At 42.9% G+C, this 18,993-nt stretch overlaps 1 protein-coding gene across 1 annotated transcript in view; it reads right to left on the bottom strand.

The window, feature by feature from the left end:
* Positions 1-16,986, bottom strand: part of ASB18 (ankyrin repeat and SOCS box containing 18) — a 42,821-nt gene extending 25,835 nt beyond the window's left edge. The window contains exons 1-2 of the mRNA XM_074265575.1: positions 16,743-16,986; positions 8,187-8,454 (exon numbers count right to left, since the gene is read on the bottom strand). Of these exons, the coding sequence (XP_074121676.1) occupies positions 8,187-8,454; positions 16,743-16,986 (512 nt within the window). The remainder of the gene's footprint in view (positions 1-8,186; positions 8,455-16,742) is intronic.
* Between the last annotated feature and the right edge of the window lie 2,007 nt (positions 16,987-18,993).

Here is an 18,993-nt window from a genome sequence, read left to right as displayed (position 1 = left end):
CCAAGGTGGGCATTTCTGGCACCCAGAGTGAAAAAGGAGAGACTGGATTTTATTGAAACTTAAAAAAAAACTTTTTTTTTTAAATTTTTGAAAAGCAACAAATCTCTTCAAATGGCACCTAGATTAAAGTCCCAATATCCTTTTTGCGTGATGAATTCTTGTGAATTCTGAATGGCTCAGTGGTCGGAAGGAACCCTAGATTTATCCATCTATCTATCTATCTATATATTTTTTTTATCCCAGACAATCATAGACGGGAAGGTTTTGAAAGTCCTGCCCCGTGGTGAATGGCCTACTCAATGGTCCTATAGAAAAAGACAGCACACGGGTGTTCAGACCATTGTTATCAGGAGTGAGAAATAATAAAATCTCTCTAGATGTAGGTCAGTGACCCCCCCTTCCCTATTGTCAGGAAAGAAATTAAGGATGACCTAAAATCTACTACTTAAAAAGGGTGCCAGGGAAAGGAGTCCTTCCTAATCAAAGGGGTAATGTTTATGCTACTGAATGCCTGACCTTCTCAGCATAGAACTTTCCCTGAAGTCTTTTGAGTTGAAAAGTTCCGGTTGAAACCTCAAGCCGGGCCGACACATCTGTTAATTTTTTCATCCTTCGAGGAAGTTGCTTAAGTTATTGTACAGGTGCCAAGTGGGCTGTGCAGTTGAGTGCCTATTGGCTGGTAGCTGTGATAATTGCCAGGGTTCAAGGCCTCCAGGCTGGTATGAGGCATCTGGCTGCCTGGAAGTCTACCCCGTGAGATAGGAATGGGAGTAGGGAGGGTTCCTCTTCTAAAATGGAGAACAGAGCCCGTCCTCATCCTGAGCACTGCCTCCTGACCTCTCTCTCAGATGCCCCAATATGGAGAGGATGGAACAAAGGGCCTGTGGGAACTTCAGCCTGCTTGTTCGAGGCCGATAGCTCAGTTTAGGGGCTGGAACCTGGTGTGGGGGAGTTAAAACTAGAAGCAGTGCCTCAGGACTTGAGCAGAGTTTGGCCCACTGTTTCTTTTTGGGGTGAGTGCTTTAGCAGGAGAGGTTCTGAGTCATATCCATCAAGAAACGGTCTCTGCCCACATGCAACCAGAGCTGAGTCTGCTGACTGCAGCCCCCCCTGAAGGCAGACAGCACTCAAGCTTCTGCTTCGGAACAGCTGGGGTGGTCCTGGGCAGCTATTCACAACCGTACTTGTCAGTGTATGGCCGGAAATGGGAAACTCATTTGGGACAAGAATAATGCAAAGCCAGTAAGTGGCAATGAGTCAAATGAGCTGCATCCATTGTGTCCCCTGCCCTCAACTAGGGAGGAATCGCAGTGGCCTATTTAGAAAGTGCATCTGAAGACCTAAAAGAACATTGAACCAAAAAGCCAGGTTTCCTGGACTGAGGTTGGTGCTTCCAATAAGAGCCTCCAAAGCAATTTGCAGGCATTTGCAATTTAAATCAGGGCTCCCCACAAGGAAGAAGGCCAGGCACTGCTCCCTCCCTCCCCTGCCCTCTGCTAATTGCACAATAATAATGGAAGTGTTAACTTGCACTGATGACAGAGATTTCCACTTACACACAGCCTCATTTGATCCCTGTGAGGCAGACAGGGAAGGGATTATTATCCTTGTATTGCAGAAGGGGAAACTGAGGCTCAGGGAGATCTAAACAGCTGAGATTTCAGCCCTGGTCTTCAGCCTGCCAAACCATGCCACACTGCCTTGGACATACTGAGGCTAAAGGGGTAGGGTTGTCTTGGTTGGTCAAGGAGTACTTAATTTTTATTATTATTATTTTTTTGTTTCACAGACTCTTTAGGCAGCAGTTGGGTGAAATCTTCTCAAAATAAGATTTTTAAATGGATAGGATTATAAAGGAAGCCCAATTACTGAAACACTATTACTAAAATATTTTACAAAACCAAATTCTAAAATCTATCCAGAGATTCCCAAAGTTAGGAACTATCATTTTGAAGTATTCTGAGTCCCCAGTCATCTGGGTACTGCTTAAGAGCCTAATCTCATTCTACACAATGGGGATGGACATGTTTACTACCGTCTCCCACAGAGGTAGTAAGGAGCAAGGAGGGGGCTGGACTGGGTCTGGAAAGTTTAACCTAAGGATTCCTCTTTAGAATCATGTTTTTAATTGCATGAAATGAACTTCATTGGATGACAGAGGAAATCATGCTTGTTGAAATGAAAGAATAATCATTAAAATGGGCTTCTGACCCCCAAATTAAGAACTCTTCAATGAGATGGCTTCTAAGATTCCTTTCATGTCTAAATTCAGGAACCGATGGGAACTTTTTGGTTATGATAAGTAACCAAAACTCCTAAAAAAATCGAAGGACTGTGATCTGTCTTGGTAGAGAAAGGACTGGCTTGGGCAAAATTGGTCTTGGAATATTGGTACTCCCAAATACAGGCTCTCTTGGCCCTTGGGATTAGGAGATGATGCTGACTGACTTCTCTTAACTGCCTGGTGGGAAAACCAGAATTGCCTGCTGTCCGGCCTCCCTTAATCATGGCAGCTACAACGCTCCAGTAAATTGCCAGTTTCATCGAGGGAGCACTGTTTGCTACTCACGACCCAGCCAGCCATGTCAGCCCATCATGAGCATCCCTTGGTCTGTGTTTTTGCATAGATTCACCACAAGGGTAGTTGAGGCAGGATTGTCTTTTATCTTTCTTTGTATTCCCAGAACTTAGCACTATGCCTGGCAAATTATAGATGGTTAATAGTTTGTCTGTTGACTGACAGGCAAGGTTCTCTCCCTGAAATGTCCTGGAAACCTTCCTCCAGGTCTCCTGACTTTTCAAAGATATCAGTGGAACACAGGAGCTGGCTGGCTTCATTTCTCCCTTGTTCTTGATCTGTGACCAGAGCTACCTTCTTTTCTCCACTAGTATATTGCTTTGATGACAATCTTGATCCAGTTTCTCCTGTATAATTAACTCCCTTTTTGTGACATCTGATAGCCTGTGCACACTCATTATATACTCCTTTATTGCTCCTTGGTTGATCTTCACCCTTCATTCTTTGGATACAATAGTTTTCTATTGTATAGTCTATGTTATTTGGAAGAATATTGGTGTTAAAAACATAGATATTTGGTTAGGGAGAAGATGAGGGGGGACTAAAAGATTGACTTGGTTTCCTAAAGGCAATCTAGCTTTCTCTACCATCTGTCCAACTCTGAGCTTAGCTTGTCCATTTGTAGAGTCTGTGAAAGACATATCTATATCAACCTCCAATCAACACATATATACTATGGATGATACAATGGATGAGTTCTATGTGTTGTCCATCCAGTTAGATATTATAGTCTGGGAATAGATATTTTTCATCCACTTGGTTTTCCTGTGTGGATAGTTAAGACAAATTCTTTAAAGTGTTTATGAATTTCATTTAGAAAACTTTGCACTATTCTGGGATTTGATGCAATCAGTACAATGTCACCTCAAATAGGGGCATTCAGAGGACCTCACCATCCCTCTTCAGCTCAAACTCTTTGCCGGAGACTAAACTAAATTGTTTTTTTCCTAGAAAATAGGTTCATTATTTGAGAATTTTGAATGATCATCTTCTATAACATTAAACAATATTTTTTTTTTCTATTTCACCTTGGCTGGAAGTATAGGATCTATTGTCAGGTCCAGACCTACTTAGATAGTCCAGGGGGCTTTGAATACACTATTTCTTCCCTTTTTCAGGCATGCTGGAGGACCCCATCTCCAGGGTAACTGATCATGTTAATGCTGACTTAGTATGGGCACCTGCTCCACCTACTGCAGCTAAGAACTCCTCAGCCCAAGGGAGCTGCCAGCCTCATCTTCCCCAGTAACTGGGATTACCATATTCAGCCTCCATACCATTAAAATGTATTTTCTGTGATGTTTTATCATCAGTCTATTCTTTTAAATTAGCCTGATAATTCAGGTAATGCGAATTATCACAATAATAACAAATTAATAGTGATACATTAAATCTAGCAAACACTGTCTAAATTAGGTACATTTAAAAATAGCCTTTATATACACTTATACATATATAAATACAGATATCTACTATATATGTGTATATGTATACACATATAGATCTCTATATATTGAGAGAGAGACAGAGAGACAGAGAGACAGAGAGAGACAGACAGACAGACAGACAGAGACAGAGAGAGAGAGAGACAGAGACAGAGACAGAGAGAGAGACAGAGAGACAGAGACAGAGAGACAGAGAAAGAGAGAGAGAGAGAAGAGAGAGAGAGAGAGAGTTAGTTAATATTTACAAAGCCCCTTCCACACAGTCACCCTGTAAAGAAGGGGTTGGATATATTTTGCTGACAATGAAAAACAGCATGGGATGTTAAATAGAAGGCTGAGCTTGGTCTCAGGAAGTTCTGGGTTCTATCATACTTCCTGGCTGTGTGACCATAGGAAAGTCAATTATCTCTCTGATCCTTTATTCTTTCCATACTTATGAAATCGGGTTGTCAATTAACATTTTTTTTTCATTGCTAAATATAAGCCAGTCAGCACTGTGCTAAGAGCTTGTTGAGGGGGCAAAGTAATCCTTTCAGAGTCAATCACATTGCTAGTAATTGTCTGCAGTAAGATTCAAACCCAGAACTCCTGAATCCAAGTCCAGAAATTTATTCATAGTGCTCCATTGTTTGCTTAATACCTTATACTTTTCAAAAAGTTTTATGCTTTCCATCCTTCCTTCCTAACTAGGCAATCAGGGTTAAGTCACACAGCTAAGAAATATCTGAGCTTGACTTTGAACTGAGGTCCTCAGCCTTCAGGGCTGGTGCTCTGCCCCAAGTTTTAGCCTTTTCAAAGGGTTTGAACACAAATTCACTTGAAGGGCCTTGAGTCTTTGTCATGTGAGATTCTATTGAAAGAAGAGGATGCTTAGTTTGTAGAGGAGAAGGTTAATGGTGGGGGAGGAAAGATGGCATATAATTATCTGTCAGTCAATAAATCATTATTAAGGGCTTACTATGTGTCAGGCCCTGATTGCAATTTTAAAGAATGGGTACCATGTTGAAGGGGGATGAGTTGTGATCTACTTGACCCCAATAGATGGAGCAAGGAATCGTGCTTTTGGTGGAAGTCACAAGGAGGCCAATCTAGACTTGATAGCAAGAGAACCTTCCTGAAATCTGAACTGGGTCCAGGTGAAAAGGTCTGCCTTGAGAGGGGATGAATCTCCTCTCAAAAAAGAGGGATCCTCTATCTCCCATGAAACTCCAATTGTGTAATGTGTGAACATAAGGAAATCAGCCAAACTCCATGGATTCATTAAGCCCCTACTACTGTGTTAAGTGCAAGACACACCAAGAAAAACAAAACTGAAGTGCCCCAATCCCATCTGAATTTCCTTGCTTACTACTGCTCTCCTCCTCCTTTGTCTGTGGCTCTTAATCTGCTCTCTTTTTTACTTTTCTTCATCTCTTACCTTATATTGTGCTTTTTTTTGGGGGGGGGGAAGGAATTGTACTGTTTTTGCAGAGTGTGTGTGTGTGTGTGTGTGTGTGTGTGTGTGTGTGCGCGTGCGCGTGCATCCAGGATGTAAACTCCTTGGGAGGCAGTATGGTAGAATGGGAACACTGTTAGACTGGGATTCAGAGAACTTAGTTCTCATATAAGCCATATAACTTTTCTTACCTATAAAAATGAAAGAATTAAACTAGTTGGCTCCAAGTTGCCTTCCTAAACCAAATGCCCTTTAACACAGGGACTATTTTCATTTTTATCCTTAAATTCAAATCACTAGAATAGTATCTGTATATACTAGGCACTTAGTAAAAACATATAGAATTAAATTGATATTGATTAGGACATTCACTCATTTGAAATTATTAAGTCTGGATGGCTCACTGATAATCAATGGGGCAGTATATTAGTGGGGGCACATGAGCCATAATGCTAGAGACAGCATCTCCTGAAGGAAGAAGGATCTACCTCCTGGGGATTCTACCCACTAGTTAAGTGATTTATTGGCACATAGTAGGAAATTTCAATAATTGTGCAGTACAAGGAATGATCTACTCCCACACCAACTGAGAATGCCTTTTTATTGTCTTTCTGGACATGATTTTTTGGTGACAAATTTCCTAGTTGGAATGGTGGAGCTCCTGCGACACCTTCATCCACTTGGGACTAGGGAGTCCTCCTAGAGTTTCCATTCTCTTTAGAGCAGATAAATGGTTTCTATCTGCCAAAAACATTTCCTTAAAGCACAGCTATGACTACATTATGTCTGCCGATAGAGGGGCAATGTGGTGGAGTAGCTAGAGTACTGTTCTTGGGCTTAGAAAGACCTAAATTTGACCTCCAATTACTTGAAATAATCACTTAATTACGTTAAGCCTCAGTTTTCCCACATGAACCTACTATAATCCCAGATTTACTGTGAGGATCAAATGAGCCAACACATGTAAAGTGTTTTGCAAACTTGAAAAGACTTTAGAATGTTAGCTATGATGAATCTGTCACTCCCTACTCAGTGAGCTTCCATAGTTTCCTAACATACCTGACAGTAACCATGAACTTCTGTTTGACAATGAGAACCCTTGGCAATCTGGCTCCGGACATACTGTGTCCAAGCCCCCTCCAGGGAGTCCAGAGTCTCTTTAGAATGTTCCTCTAACTCTTCCTTATCTTAGATACTCTATTTCCAGCCTTTTCCTCCATCTCCCACTTCTAGCCCAATCACTTTGGATTCACCGGTTTTTTTTTTTTTTTCTTTCTTTTTTTTCTCCTGAGGCTGGGGTTAAGTGACTTGCCCAGGGTCACACAGCTAGGAAATGTTAAGTGTCTGAGACTAGATTTGAACTCTGGTCCTCCTGAATTCAAGGCCGGTGCTCTATCCACTGCGCCACCTAGCTGCCCCACCACTGTTTTCTTTAAGACTCAGATCCAGTCACTTTCTCTTTTTCTGATTGCCATTTGGTGCCCCCCCCCCTTTCATTCCTCATTCTCTCCTTCCTCTCACTCTCCTCTCCTGTTTCTGTCCCTGTTTCTGTCTCTCTCTCCTTTCAACTTATGTACACATATATAATATCTATCTGTCTATATCCATAAAAAACATTCAAATATACATGTGCACATGCACATATACATTATTTCTCTCATGATAAGAGGGTAGGCTCCTTGAGAGCAGGGATTGATTCATTTTAATCTCCATATCCCTAGTACACAGCAGATGCTTAATGAATGCTGATTGACTCTTATCATGCCTTGTTCATCTCTTTTGTTTGCTCTAATGGTAAATTCTGGGAGAGATTAGGGAGGCCAAAAAACCATTACCTCAAGGGTGAAGACAATAACATTTCAACAGGAAAATTGCTAGGAACTAAATGACACAATTTATGAAGCTTTATGCAAATGATAAGCCATCATTTGCAAAGGCTCCTGGGAACCTCAGCTCTGTTAAAGTACCTGTCTGGGGCCCTGCATCAAGCTGCCCGAGTCCAGTCCGAGGGTTTTTCATAATGTTTCATTGCTCAGAGGAGGGAGCCCAAGTTGCTTGGAGTCCTCCTCAAGGAGGAGTTGGTGCCCCTGGGTCTCTCCTACTACAGAAAGTAGAAGTTTGTCTGTGCATTGTTGGGGGGGGGCTCTTAGATTTCGGCTGAAGCCCCAGCCCCAACAAGCTCACTATCTCTCTCACACTGTGACAATTAGGATGCATAAAATTATCATTAAAATCCCTAATTTTTAAGCCTCCAACCCTTGTCAGTGGCCTTTTAGCATTATTCAAACACGGGTTTATTTAGGCCTCTGATCACGCAGCTCATTACCTCAGTTTGGTGTCTCTTGCTCTCTCTCTTGTAATCAAGCTCTAATTAGACTCAGCCAGAAGCAAAGGGGGGATGTTGCTTGGCCAGGGGTAGGTGAGTGCTGGGCCCCTGGCAGGTTGATTGACAGGGCTGGGGGAGCAAGCCTCAGGCAGGTCATAATTTGTCTGGCACGAGAAGATCACCCCCTCTGGGCCAAAGCCTGGTTCTGGTGGGGCGATGCTCCGCTGGGGAGCTTTTCCTAGGCCCAGATCCTCGTTTGGGGTAACCGAATTTAGCCTTAACAGCTGAATAATAAGTCAGCCTGAAGAAGCCAGGGCTCCTTTCAGAAGTGAAGAAGCTAGAGCTTCTGGTGGGGTTGGGAAGGTATGGTGGGGATGGGGGCTCCTGCTGCTGCCTCCTTACCCGAGAGTATTAGGGGAGGTGCACAGGTGGAGTGGAGCCAGGCCCTCCTCGCTCGTTAGGTCGGGGTTAGCCCGGTGTTCCAGGAGCAGCTCGGCACAGTCCGTGTGACCCCCTTGGCAGGCTTCGTGCAGGGCACTCTTCCCACCTGGAGCCGCGTTCACATCGGCATCCCAGCGTAGCAGGTGGCGGACACAGTCAGTGTGGCCGTGGCCGGCGGTGATGCACAGAGGGTTGGTGAGCTCTCTCTTATACTCCAGGGACCAGAGACCTGTGGGGTGGGGAAGGAAGGGAAAGACGAGTCAACCAGTCCATTGATCCCCAGGCACTTTATGGCCACATCCCATGCAAGCCCTGTGAGAAGTTCTGAAAGACAAAGCTTCTGGCTCTCCAGTAGTTCCACTTTGTCACTCTGTTCTAGGTGTGCTAGACATTGGATATTAAAAAAAAAAATAGCACAGTCCTGGCTCTCAGGAGGTTATTTTCTATCAAGGGAGACAACTTGAAGCCAATCGATCAATCAAGTAGCATGTATTAAGTGTCTATGCTTATTTATGAAATTTGTCATGCTCCGTGCTAAGAGCTGGGACACAGAGAGTCAAAAGTTTCTGTCCTCCAGGAGCTTACCATGGAACAGAGATGACAATAAGCAAAGAGATATATACAAACAATTTATATACGGGATAAATAGGAAATTATCATGAGAGGGAATTAAACTGGAATCAAGAACAATTCAGAAAAGCTTCTTGGAGAAGGTGAGAGTTAAGCTGGGACTTAAAGGAAACCAGGAAGCACAGATGAGCATTTCAGACTCTGGGAAGAGCCAGAGAAAGTGCTCCGAGCTGAGAGACAGAGGGCCTCCTTTGAGGAGTAGTCAAGAGGCAGTGTTTCTTGATCAAAGAGGCCATGGGGGGGACTAGGATGTACATAGACTGGAGGGGGCTGTGTTATAAGGATTTGAACTCCAAACAGAGCATTTTGTATTTAATCTTGAAGGTGGTGGGCAGCCAATCAGATTTATTGAGTAGGGGATGCTGTGGTCAGATTTGTTACTTTAGGAAAATCCTCTTTGGTGGCTGAATGGAGAATGGACTGGAGTAGGGAAAGACTTGAGCCAGGAAGAACCCCCTTCCCTAACAAGCAGCTTCTGTAATAGTTGAAGCACAAGGTGATGGGGGCCTGCATCAGGGTGCAGGGTGGGGGCAGTATCAGAGCAGAGAAGGGGGTATATTTAAGAGATGTTACCAAGGTGAAAATCACAGGCCTGGGTACCATATTGGATAGGAGAGTGAGAGATAGTGAGAGATGGAGATAGGAATTCTAGGGTAACTCCTAGGGCTGTAACCAGAAGGACTGGGAGGATGACCTTGTCTCCTACAGTAATAGAGAGATTTGGAAGTGGGGAGGGTTCGGTTTTGGATATGATGAGTAAGGATTAGAAGGATTTTCAGTTCTAGATGACTAACAAAGACTTGGAGATGCAAGACTGGAGGTCAGCAGAGAGAGATTTGACAATCATAAGCACAGGGGAGAGAATTGAGTCTAATGAAATAAACAAATAGTATGTAGGGGAAACATGAAGAGAGTTCAGGACAGGATCCTGACGGACAAGGTCCTGGATGAAGGCCCAGCAAAGGAGGCTCAGAAGGAGTGGTCACACACGTAGGAGGAGAACTTGGGAGGAAGGAAACTATTTGGCAATTAAGAAATCATTGTATTTTAGATTTTTTTTTAACATAGCTGATGTGAGTTTGTTTGAATAAATATATATATATATATGTCTATATATCTATATATCTACATATAGATATATATTTGCAATGGGCTTTGTTTTTCTTGCTTTCTCAAAGAGCCAATACCATAGATTAAAGAAATGATTTTTTATGTACCATGCGCTGTGCTAAGTGCTAGGAAAACAGAGATAAAAATCCTGCCCTGGCCTTTAAAGGAACTACATTCTAGACAGATATGTGTTTTTATACACACACACACACATGGGGAGGCAGAGAGAGAAGAGAGAGAGAGAGAGAGAGAGAGAGAGAGAGAGAGAGAGAGAGAGAGAGAGAGAGAGAGAGAGAGAGAGAGAGAGAGACACACACAGAGAGAGACAGAGACAGAGACAGAGACAGAGAATGGAGAGGGAAAAGGAGAGAAACAGGGGATGGAGAGAAGAGAAAGGAGAGGGAAAGGGAGAGGGGAAAAGGGATAGGGAAGAGTGAGAGAGGAGAGGGGAGAAGGAGAGGGAGATGGAAGAGAGAGAGGGGAGAGAGGACAGGGGAAAAGAGAGAGGGAGAGGAAAGGGGAAAGAGAGAAGGAGAGAGGAGAAGGAGAGGAAAGAAGGAAGAAGGAAGAAGAAGAGAGAGGGAGGAAATTCTTAGATCTATTTATCCAATCCGATTTTTTCTCCTAATTTTCACTCTCATCTCCAACTCCCCACTGGACATTTTGAACTGCATGTTTTCTAAACACTTTAAACTCCCCAAGTCCCAAACTGAGCTCATTGTCTTTCCCCCAAACTTTCCCCTCTTCTAAACTTCCCTATTCCTTTCAAGAATACTACCATCTCCCTCAGCACCCAGCATAGGTGTCATCTTCAATGACTCATTTTCCCCCCATCCTCACATCCAATCAGTTGCCAGGATCTGCCATTTTTACTTTGTGCCATGTCTTGCCCACACCCCCTTCTCTCATTGTTCTCCTCCTGGTCTAGGCCATGCTGGGACGATTGCTGGGTCTGGTGGTCAGTTTCCCTGCATCAGACATCTCCCCACTCCAGTCCATTCTCCATTCAGGCATCAAATTAATCTTCTTAAAGCACAGATCTAACCCGGGCTTGGAAGAAAGATTATTTCATTCATTTGCATTCAGAGGAGTGACCATGATCTTTTTTTATCCAATCAACCCCAGTGGCTCTCTACTACAGACAAATAGGCACGGAGAGATAGAGACAGAGACAGGTGCACCAAGAAACACTGAGAGAGGCAGATTCAAAGCCAGAGACAGAGGAACACAGAGACAGACACAGAGAAGTAGAGAGAAACAAAGACAGAGACAGAAATAGAGGCACAGAGATAGAGAGACAATAATAGCACGAGGAACCTGTTGAAACAGATGTGCATTCAGAGACAGAGAGACACAGGGATGGAGTCACGGTGCCTCCGTTCCAAGGACTGTGACCTCAACAGCAGAGAAGAAAGCCAATTGTAGATTCAAGAGTCAGGCTTTGGGGAGCTAAGTGGAAGAAAAGAGAGGAGCCTAGAGACATGACCTGCTCAGCAGAGATGCAGCTAGAAGGGAATAGTGGAAGGATTTAATGAGAAGAGATATCAGAGCCCTGCAGGACCAGCAGCATGACTAGTTTTGGCCAGAACTACAGGACTCTTTCTTCTCTCTGATGGGTACACATGTGGAAGACTGTCATTCTGGTTACGGGGCAGATGTTTTGGAGTGACTGCCATTACTTAGACCACCTCAATAAATGCCTTTTCTTTGGAGTAATTGTGTCTAGTGTCTGACTGTTAAAGTGGGTTTACTGGTGGAGCCTGGGAGCAATAGTTTTATAGATATGGCCCTGTAGAATACCCTTGAGGCCTAGAGGTAGTTGTACTCAAACTGTTACTTTTGAGTGCTGAGTCAAGGAAGTAGGTTCAGACGTGGGTCTACATAAATAAATAAAAATATATGTACCCAGTCATTTCGGTGGTACTGGAGAAAAAACAGCCACAATGCAAAATCAGGGAGCCGTTCAGTAATATGCTGGCCATCCTTGTGCCTCCCTTACCCCTGGCCAATTAGAGTGAGAGTTGAGATGAAGGGGCTTAAAGAAATGTACATCAAAATACCCTTGAAAACCCCCAACCCTCACCCCTCCATGTCCACTGAAACAGCGGGAAGAAGAGAAGCAAACACAAAACAAGTGACCGACATTATCCGGTTTGCTCTAGGAAGGGCTTGAGAACAAGCTTTAGTCCTCCTGAAAATATCTGAGTTGGAGGAAAAAAAAAACCAACTTTGAAGTGTTGCTCCACATTCCACACAATTCGGGTTTGTTGCTTCGAGCTCTTTAGGGTTTTGTGTGTGTGTGTAGAGGGTTGTTCTTTCTTAAGGAATAAAATGGAGCAGGGGCGATGTACTTTACTTTCTGAAAACTTTGGTGCTTTCAAAAGCCCCGTTGAAGGTTGTTAGCTGCATCGAGCAATGGTCTAAGTAGGGGGGGAGCCGGTCCCTGGTGAATACACATCAAGGGGCAGGAATTCACGCGGTAGGCATGCCGGCTCCTAATGATGGCAGAATCGATCGCATGGCTGTAATGAGCTGCAAAGGGGACCCTTTTCACAGGCCAACTCCTTCCCCAGAGCCCATGCTGAGAAGTTTTGAAAGACCACTCCTTAATTACCTACCAGCGTGTAAGACAGATTCCTAACCTGGCAAGCTTTGGAGCCCTGCCCCCTTGAGGATGCTGTACACATGGCTCTGGAAGGACAGGTTAGTTAGGTACTAAAGATAGGATGACCATGGCAGGACCTAGGAGAATGGGAGTAGGAGATACCTGAGTGGAAAGCTCATTGGTCCTTAGGAAGATGGGGAACTTGGGTCTAGAGTAAAAGCTTGGATTTGTGCAGAAATTTGGAGACGAGGGGAATTCTTTTATTTACTACCCATGGAACTTTGGGCAGATTGTTTAGTCTCATTGGACTTTCATTGTTTATTATATTAAAAGGTCTTGGAGTTGAATGAGATTATCTCCAAGGTACTCCCCTGATTTATATTTACGATTTTAAGTTCCTACAATCAAGATGAAAGTTCCACTGTCTTTCAGACCACATCAATGCCTGGCACATAGTAGGTGCTCACAAAGTTCTTATTGAAAAAAAAAAAAGTTCTTATTGCTTGATCTGGGTAGGCTGGTGACACTACTTGAGCCCCTGTCTAAGATGAAGCTAAATGAGAGGAAACATTTCCTAACAATCATTGGTATCCCCAGCTCCCTTCAAGACTCAACTCCAATTCCAACTTTGGGAGAACGTCTTTCCTTGTCCCCTCTGGCTTCCAGCATACTCCCTTATCCAGTCCATAGGGAGTGTATACGTAGCCAGTAATTGTCATATTGCCTCTTCCAACAAAATGTCAGCAACTTGAGCTCGGGGTCGTGTGTTTGTCTAGGAGGTAGAAGTTTCAAAGAGGTAGATTTAGGAATGATGCCAGGAAAAACTCATTAATGAGAGCTATCTCATCGTGTAATGGACTTCCTCAAGAGGGAGCAGATTTCTCTTCCTTAAAGGTCTTCAATTAGAGACTGAATGACTATCCCCAGAGTATATTGTAGCAGAAGTTTTGGGGGTTATTGGATGAGTCTACAAAGACCCCTTCTAAATCTGACATTTTGTGATTATTTTATTAAGTACTTGGTCTTGGGCCAGAGTTACATAAAATGAGAAAACATGGAAGGCTTCAATCTCTCTCTCTCTCTTTTTTTTTTTTCCCCCCTGAGTCTGGGGTTAAGTGACTTGCCCAGGGTCACACAGCTAGGAAGTGTTAAGTGTCTGAGACCACATTTGAACTCGGGTCCTCCTGAATTCAGGGCTGGTGCTCTATCCACTGCGCCACCTAGCTGCCCCAAGGCTTCCATCTCAATGGTGAAGGGAGAACTCCCATTGATGAACTAGTTCATCACTAAAGTCTGGAAATAAGCATCTATTGTATGCTTGAGTTGAACAGTCACTAATAAGGTAATTTTAACCCTTGTTCCCTCAAAAATGTATCCAGTTTTAGTTTCCAGGACCTAGGTACATTCCACCGGTGCCCCTGTGGCCACTCGTTGCCCTCTCAATCAGCTCCCGATGTTAACATTAATGGCTTATGTTATCGAATCTGTTGTTGTCTCTGGGATTTCTTTATGCGGAGGCAAAGTGGAGAGTGATGAGCTTTCCAGTGGCTATTCCATTTCATTCATTTATCATTTCAATTCAATTCAAAAATCATTCATTAGGAGGTAATACGATAGGATGCAGTATTTGAAAGAGTGCTATATTTGAAATAGGAGAATCTAATTCATCCTGGCTCTGCCCCTGCCTACGTGTGTGACCTTGATGAAATTATTGAACATATCCAGGCTTTATTTTCCATATCTGTAAAGTGATGGAAACGGACAAATGAATCCTAAAGTCTAAAGCTCTAAATAAATGATCCTGCGAACCCAAGGTATGTGTTATGTACCAGAAAGTAGAGATAAAGACAGTCATGCAATCTCGGCCATGGAGGAGTTTATATTCTACTGGGGGTGAGAAAAAATGGATATAAATAATACAAGGTACTTTCAAGAAAGAGGAAGTACCAACAATGGAGGGAGGGGAAGACAGAGCTGGGAGGGGAAGACAGGGCTTATGTGGGAGGGGAACAAGGGCTGTGCTTGAAGGATGCCTGGGATTCTGTGAGGCTGAGGTGATGAGGGAGTACATTTCAGGTATGGGGGGGGCAGCTGGGGCAAAAATTCAGAAGGCTTCATCTAGGGGAAACAGCTAACAGGTTAACCAACCTACACTACACTGTACTACAGTGTGGTTTAGAAAATGACTGGTTTCCATTTTCTTTCTCTCTATTCCTTCTCTCTAGCCCTCAGTTTTTCCCTAAGCTTTCAGCAGCTCCATGCAGAGGGTTATCTGTGTGTGTGTGTGTGTGTGTGTGTGTGTGTGTGTGTGTGTGTGTGTAGCTTGAAGAGATCCATCTCACTAGATATCTCTTCTTTGAGACAATAGCTCTTCCTGAGGTCTTGATCTGGGAGTTGCCACTGCTGGAATGGGGGGAGCCCATTACATTTGCTTTACATAGGCAGGGAGCCATGGGAACTATTCCTGGGGGAGCTGAGCCTCTTAACAGGAGAATTCTTTCTTTTCCCATCCCTCTCAGCCTTTGGATTAGATATAGATGTGGACAGATTTATCCTTCTCTAAATCTTAGGGTGCCCTAACCAACACTTGAGGAGGGACAATTCCTGTACCCGTTTCACAAACAGTCCCTTTTCTATATGTTCACTTTGCTTTGCTCACACAAGTCCGTTTCTAAATGGCCCCTCTCATTTCCTGTCTTCTTTCAGTAGGTCCATAGCTACTGCCTCAACAGCACACTTTTGTGAGCATACTTGAAGGCAGGCGAGGCGCTTTCCTGATGCCATTGTCTCCCTTCATCCTTATAGCAACTCTGAGGACATCAGCACTACAAGGTTATAGTCCCCCCATATAGAAAAGACAACGGAGGTTCCAGGCAGAATGACTTGGGCAGGATTATTTTGTAATTAAGTGCCAGAGGAAGGACCAGAACCTAGGCTGCCTCCAAGCTCTGTGTTCTTTACACCGTGTCTATATCTCTGCGGTGGATATCCACATCAGATAAGTATCACAGGGGGATTGGAACCCAAGATTTCCTTGACTTCATTCAGATCTAGTGCCTTCGTATGACAACACTTAGTACATCACCTGTCAATTAGTAGGTGCTTAATAAATACTTGTTCACTCTAATTTTATATGGAAATATATGCCTCTAGACCTAATTTGCATTTAGGAAATGACTTTCTTCATAATAACAAAACTCTACATATTTTGTCTCATTTAATGCTCCCAGGAAAGTAGATGTTATTATCCCCCTTTCATGGAAGAGAAAATTGAGACTAAAAGACAGTTTGAAACAGTATTAAAAGTTAACACTCTATCCATTGGACTGTCCAGCTGCCTATGTCACTCAATCAGTCAATTGTTTATGAAGCACCTACTGTGTGCCAATGATTTTATATAGCATTGAATATACAAAATAATTCAGAATATAATGCCCATTCTCAAGGAGTTCACCATCTAATGTGTTTCTCTATCTCTTGTTTTTGGTTGAAGCTACTAATACTATATCAATCAATTGTTTATGAAGCACCTACTATGTGCCAATGATTTTATATAGCATTGAATATACAAAATAATTCAGAATATAATGCCCATTCTCAAGGAGTTCACCATCTAATGTGTTTCTCTATCTCTTGTTTTTGGTTGAAGTTACTAATACTATATCAAGCAATTGTTTATGAAGCACCTACTATGTGCCAATGATTTTATATAGCATTGAATATACAAAATAATTCAGAATATAATGCCCATTCTCAAGGAGTTCACCATCTAATGTGTTTCTCTATCTCTTGTTTTTGGTTGAAGTTACTAATACTATATCAAGCAATTGTTTATGAAGCACCTACTATGTGCCAATGATTTTATATAGCATTGAATATACAAAATAATTCAGAATATAATGCCCACTCTCAAGGAGTTCACCATCTGATGTGTTTCTCTATCTCTTGTTTTTGGTTGAAGTTACTAATACTATAAAGTATGTATATAGGACATGTGTCTGTCTATACAAATACTACAAAATCTCTCTGTGTATATAGGAGATGTTTCTGTCTGTCTGTCTGTCTGTCTCTCTGTGTGTGTGTGTATATATATATATATTTATATACAGAGAGAGAGGGCATTAGCAGCCCATAACAATTTAAAAACAGATCTTTGCCACGAAGCAAGTTACCTGATAGTCCAAAAGTGGCTGGAGATTTCACCCGCCATTCCATTTCATTCTTATTGATCTCAAAGACCACATTGGCGTCTCCATAGTGTTGGGCCATCAGTGGCTGGAGGCTGCCCAGGTCGCCCGTGACCAGGGCTGTGTGGTACTGGTCCACAGGAGCAGGACTCCGAGAGGGGTCTCTTTCCATCTTCTGAAAGATTCGGAGCTTTGCCCTCCCTGCTTCTGGCAGTCTGTCTGTGGCCATGCTGTTTATTTGAGCAGAAGCCCTCCTCTCTGGGAGGGGAAAGATGACCTTATACAGGGGCAGTGATTTCTATTGTCATCTCTTCATTGTAGTCTGGCCAGGGCTGATCAAGGGGGTATTTATAACTCCTGTGGGCTCCGAGGAGAATGCTGGCCGATAGGACCGGGGTCATGTGAGTTTCTAGATGCAGAAGCGGTTAGCCAGGACCTCCAGATGACATGTGTCATGTTTATTCTAGACACAACTATTGATTAAAAAATACTCCACAAACCTGGCAAGCTCAGCTATTCAGCAGATGAGTCTAAATCCTGATATTCTGCTTTCTAATATAGAAGACTTTTAGACCAGATAGATTTGAAATTTGAGAAAGGATAATATTAAATCTTTCTTTCTTTCTTTCTTTCTTTTTTCCTTTCCTTTCCTTTCTTTCTTTCTTTCTTTCTTTCTTTCTTTCTTTCTTTCTTTCTTTCTTTCTTTCTTTCTTTCTTTCTTTCTTTCTTTCTTTCTTTCTTTCTTTCTTTCCTTCTTTCTTTTTTTCTTTCTTTATTTTTTCCTTTCTTTTTCTTTCTTTCTTTCTTTCTTTCTTTCTTTCTTTCTTTCTTTCTTTCTTTCTTTCTTTCTTTCCTTCTTTTTTTGGGCGAAGAGCTTTCATCTTTTTTTTTTTTAGAATGTCCAGCATGGAAACTCCCTCTACCAATGTATATATGTATACATGTATAGAAAACTATAGTCTTTGAGAGTTGCTCAGTGATGTCTAGGTTCACATAATTTGTCTAATTCATAGGTAGGACCTGAATCCAGATCTTCCTAAGTCTGAAGTTGTTTCTCGATCCCTGTCATGTTACTTCCTAACTAAAATACTTACAAACCAAACTGTTACATCAGTACATTTTTTTTTAATTGGAAAAACAATCTTCTATGATCAGAGCTTTAAGTAGGGATTCTGGCCTGGGAGCTGAATCCTTACTTAAAGCTCTGACCATAGAAGATTGTCACCTCTTCACTGTAGTCTGGCTGGGTCAGTTGAATTTGGTGTTAGATCATGCAAATTAGTACCATCTAATTCAGTACTTAGGTAGACTGGAGACAGTGATCTTAAGAACTAAAGAGTTTGGGGAGCTGAGGCATTTGAAGGGTGCCGGGTTGGGAAAAAATAATAGCTAGCATTTGCTAAGATTTGTGAAACAGATTACATGCACCATTTCCTTTGATTCTTATGACAAATCTGGAAGAAAGATGCTGTTATTGTCCCATTTTATAGATGAGAAACCTGAGGTCCTTGTCAGAATCACACAGCTCGTAAGTGTTTGAGGATGGATTCTTCTGGATTTCAGGTCCAGCGCTTGATCTACTGTGCCCTCTAAGAGCCTCTGAAGAAGATAATAAACTAGGCACCGGGTTTACTAGGGAGGAGGAAAAGGAACCCGAGGCAGCTAGGTGGCACTGCAGTGGATAGAGTGCTAGGTCTGGAGTCAGCAATTGTCTGGACTCAGACATTCTGGGTAAGTCACTTTACCTCATTTGGCTTATTCTCCTGGAGAAAAAAAAGGCAAATCACTCTAGGATCTTTGTCAATAAAACCCCACAGATGGCACTGGCACACAATGACCCACGGGGCCACAGAAAGTTGGACAATGAGAGTGACCTGAGCACTCACAGATGACAGCAGCAAGCATGTTTATGAGATGAGATGTACCCTAGTGGTGGTTGCTTGGTGATAGGAGCTGGGGAGGTGGAAAGCTCTGCCAGCTCCCCCTCCTGACCCTGTGTGGGAGGGCAGAGAAGAAGAGGTACAGTCAGTCTTGGAGAAAGGGCCAAGATTTGGGGGATCTTCAAGAGGAAGTCAGCGAACACCAGAGATGAAGAAATCTGAATGGTGGAGACCCAGGAGGAAGAGACGTTTGCTAATGATAGGGATGGGTTCCATAAAACAAGTGCAGAGGAGTCAGGGGGCCTAGAGCCAGATTTACTCTGGGCATGGGGCAGTGGCAGCTGTAATACTTTGAT

The sequence above is a fragment of the Sminthopsis crassicaudata genome, chromosome 4 (assembly GCF_048593235.1).
Source record: "Sminthopsis crassicaudata isolate SCR6 chromosome 4, ASM4859323v1, whole genome shotgun sequence".
In the NCBI taxonomy this organism is placed as follows: domain Eukaryota; kingdom Metazoa; phylum Chordata; class Mammalia; order Dasyuromorphia; family Dasyuridae; genus Sminthopsis; species Sminthopsis crassicaudata.
Note: the sequence above shows the minus strand (reverse complement) of the source record. Positions and strands in the feature narration are given on the sequence as shown.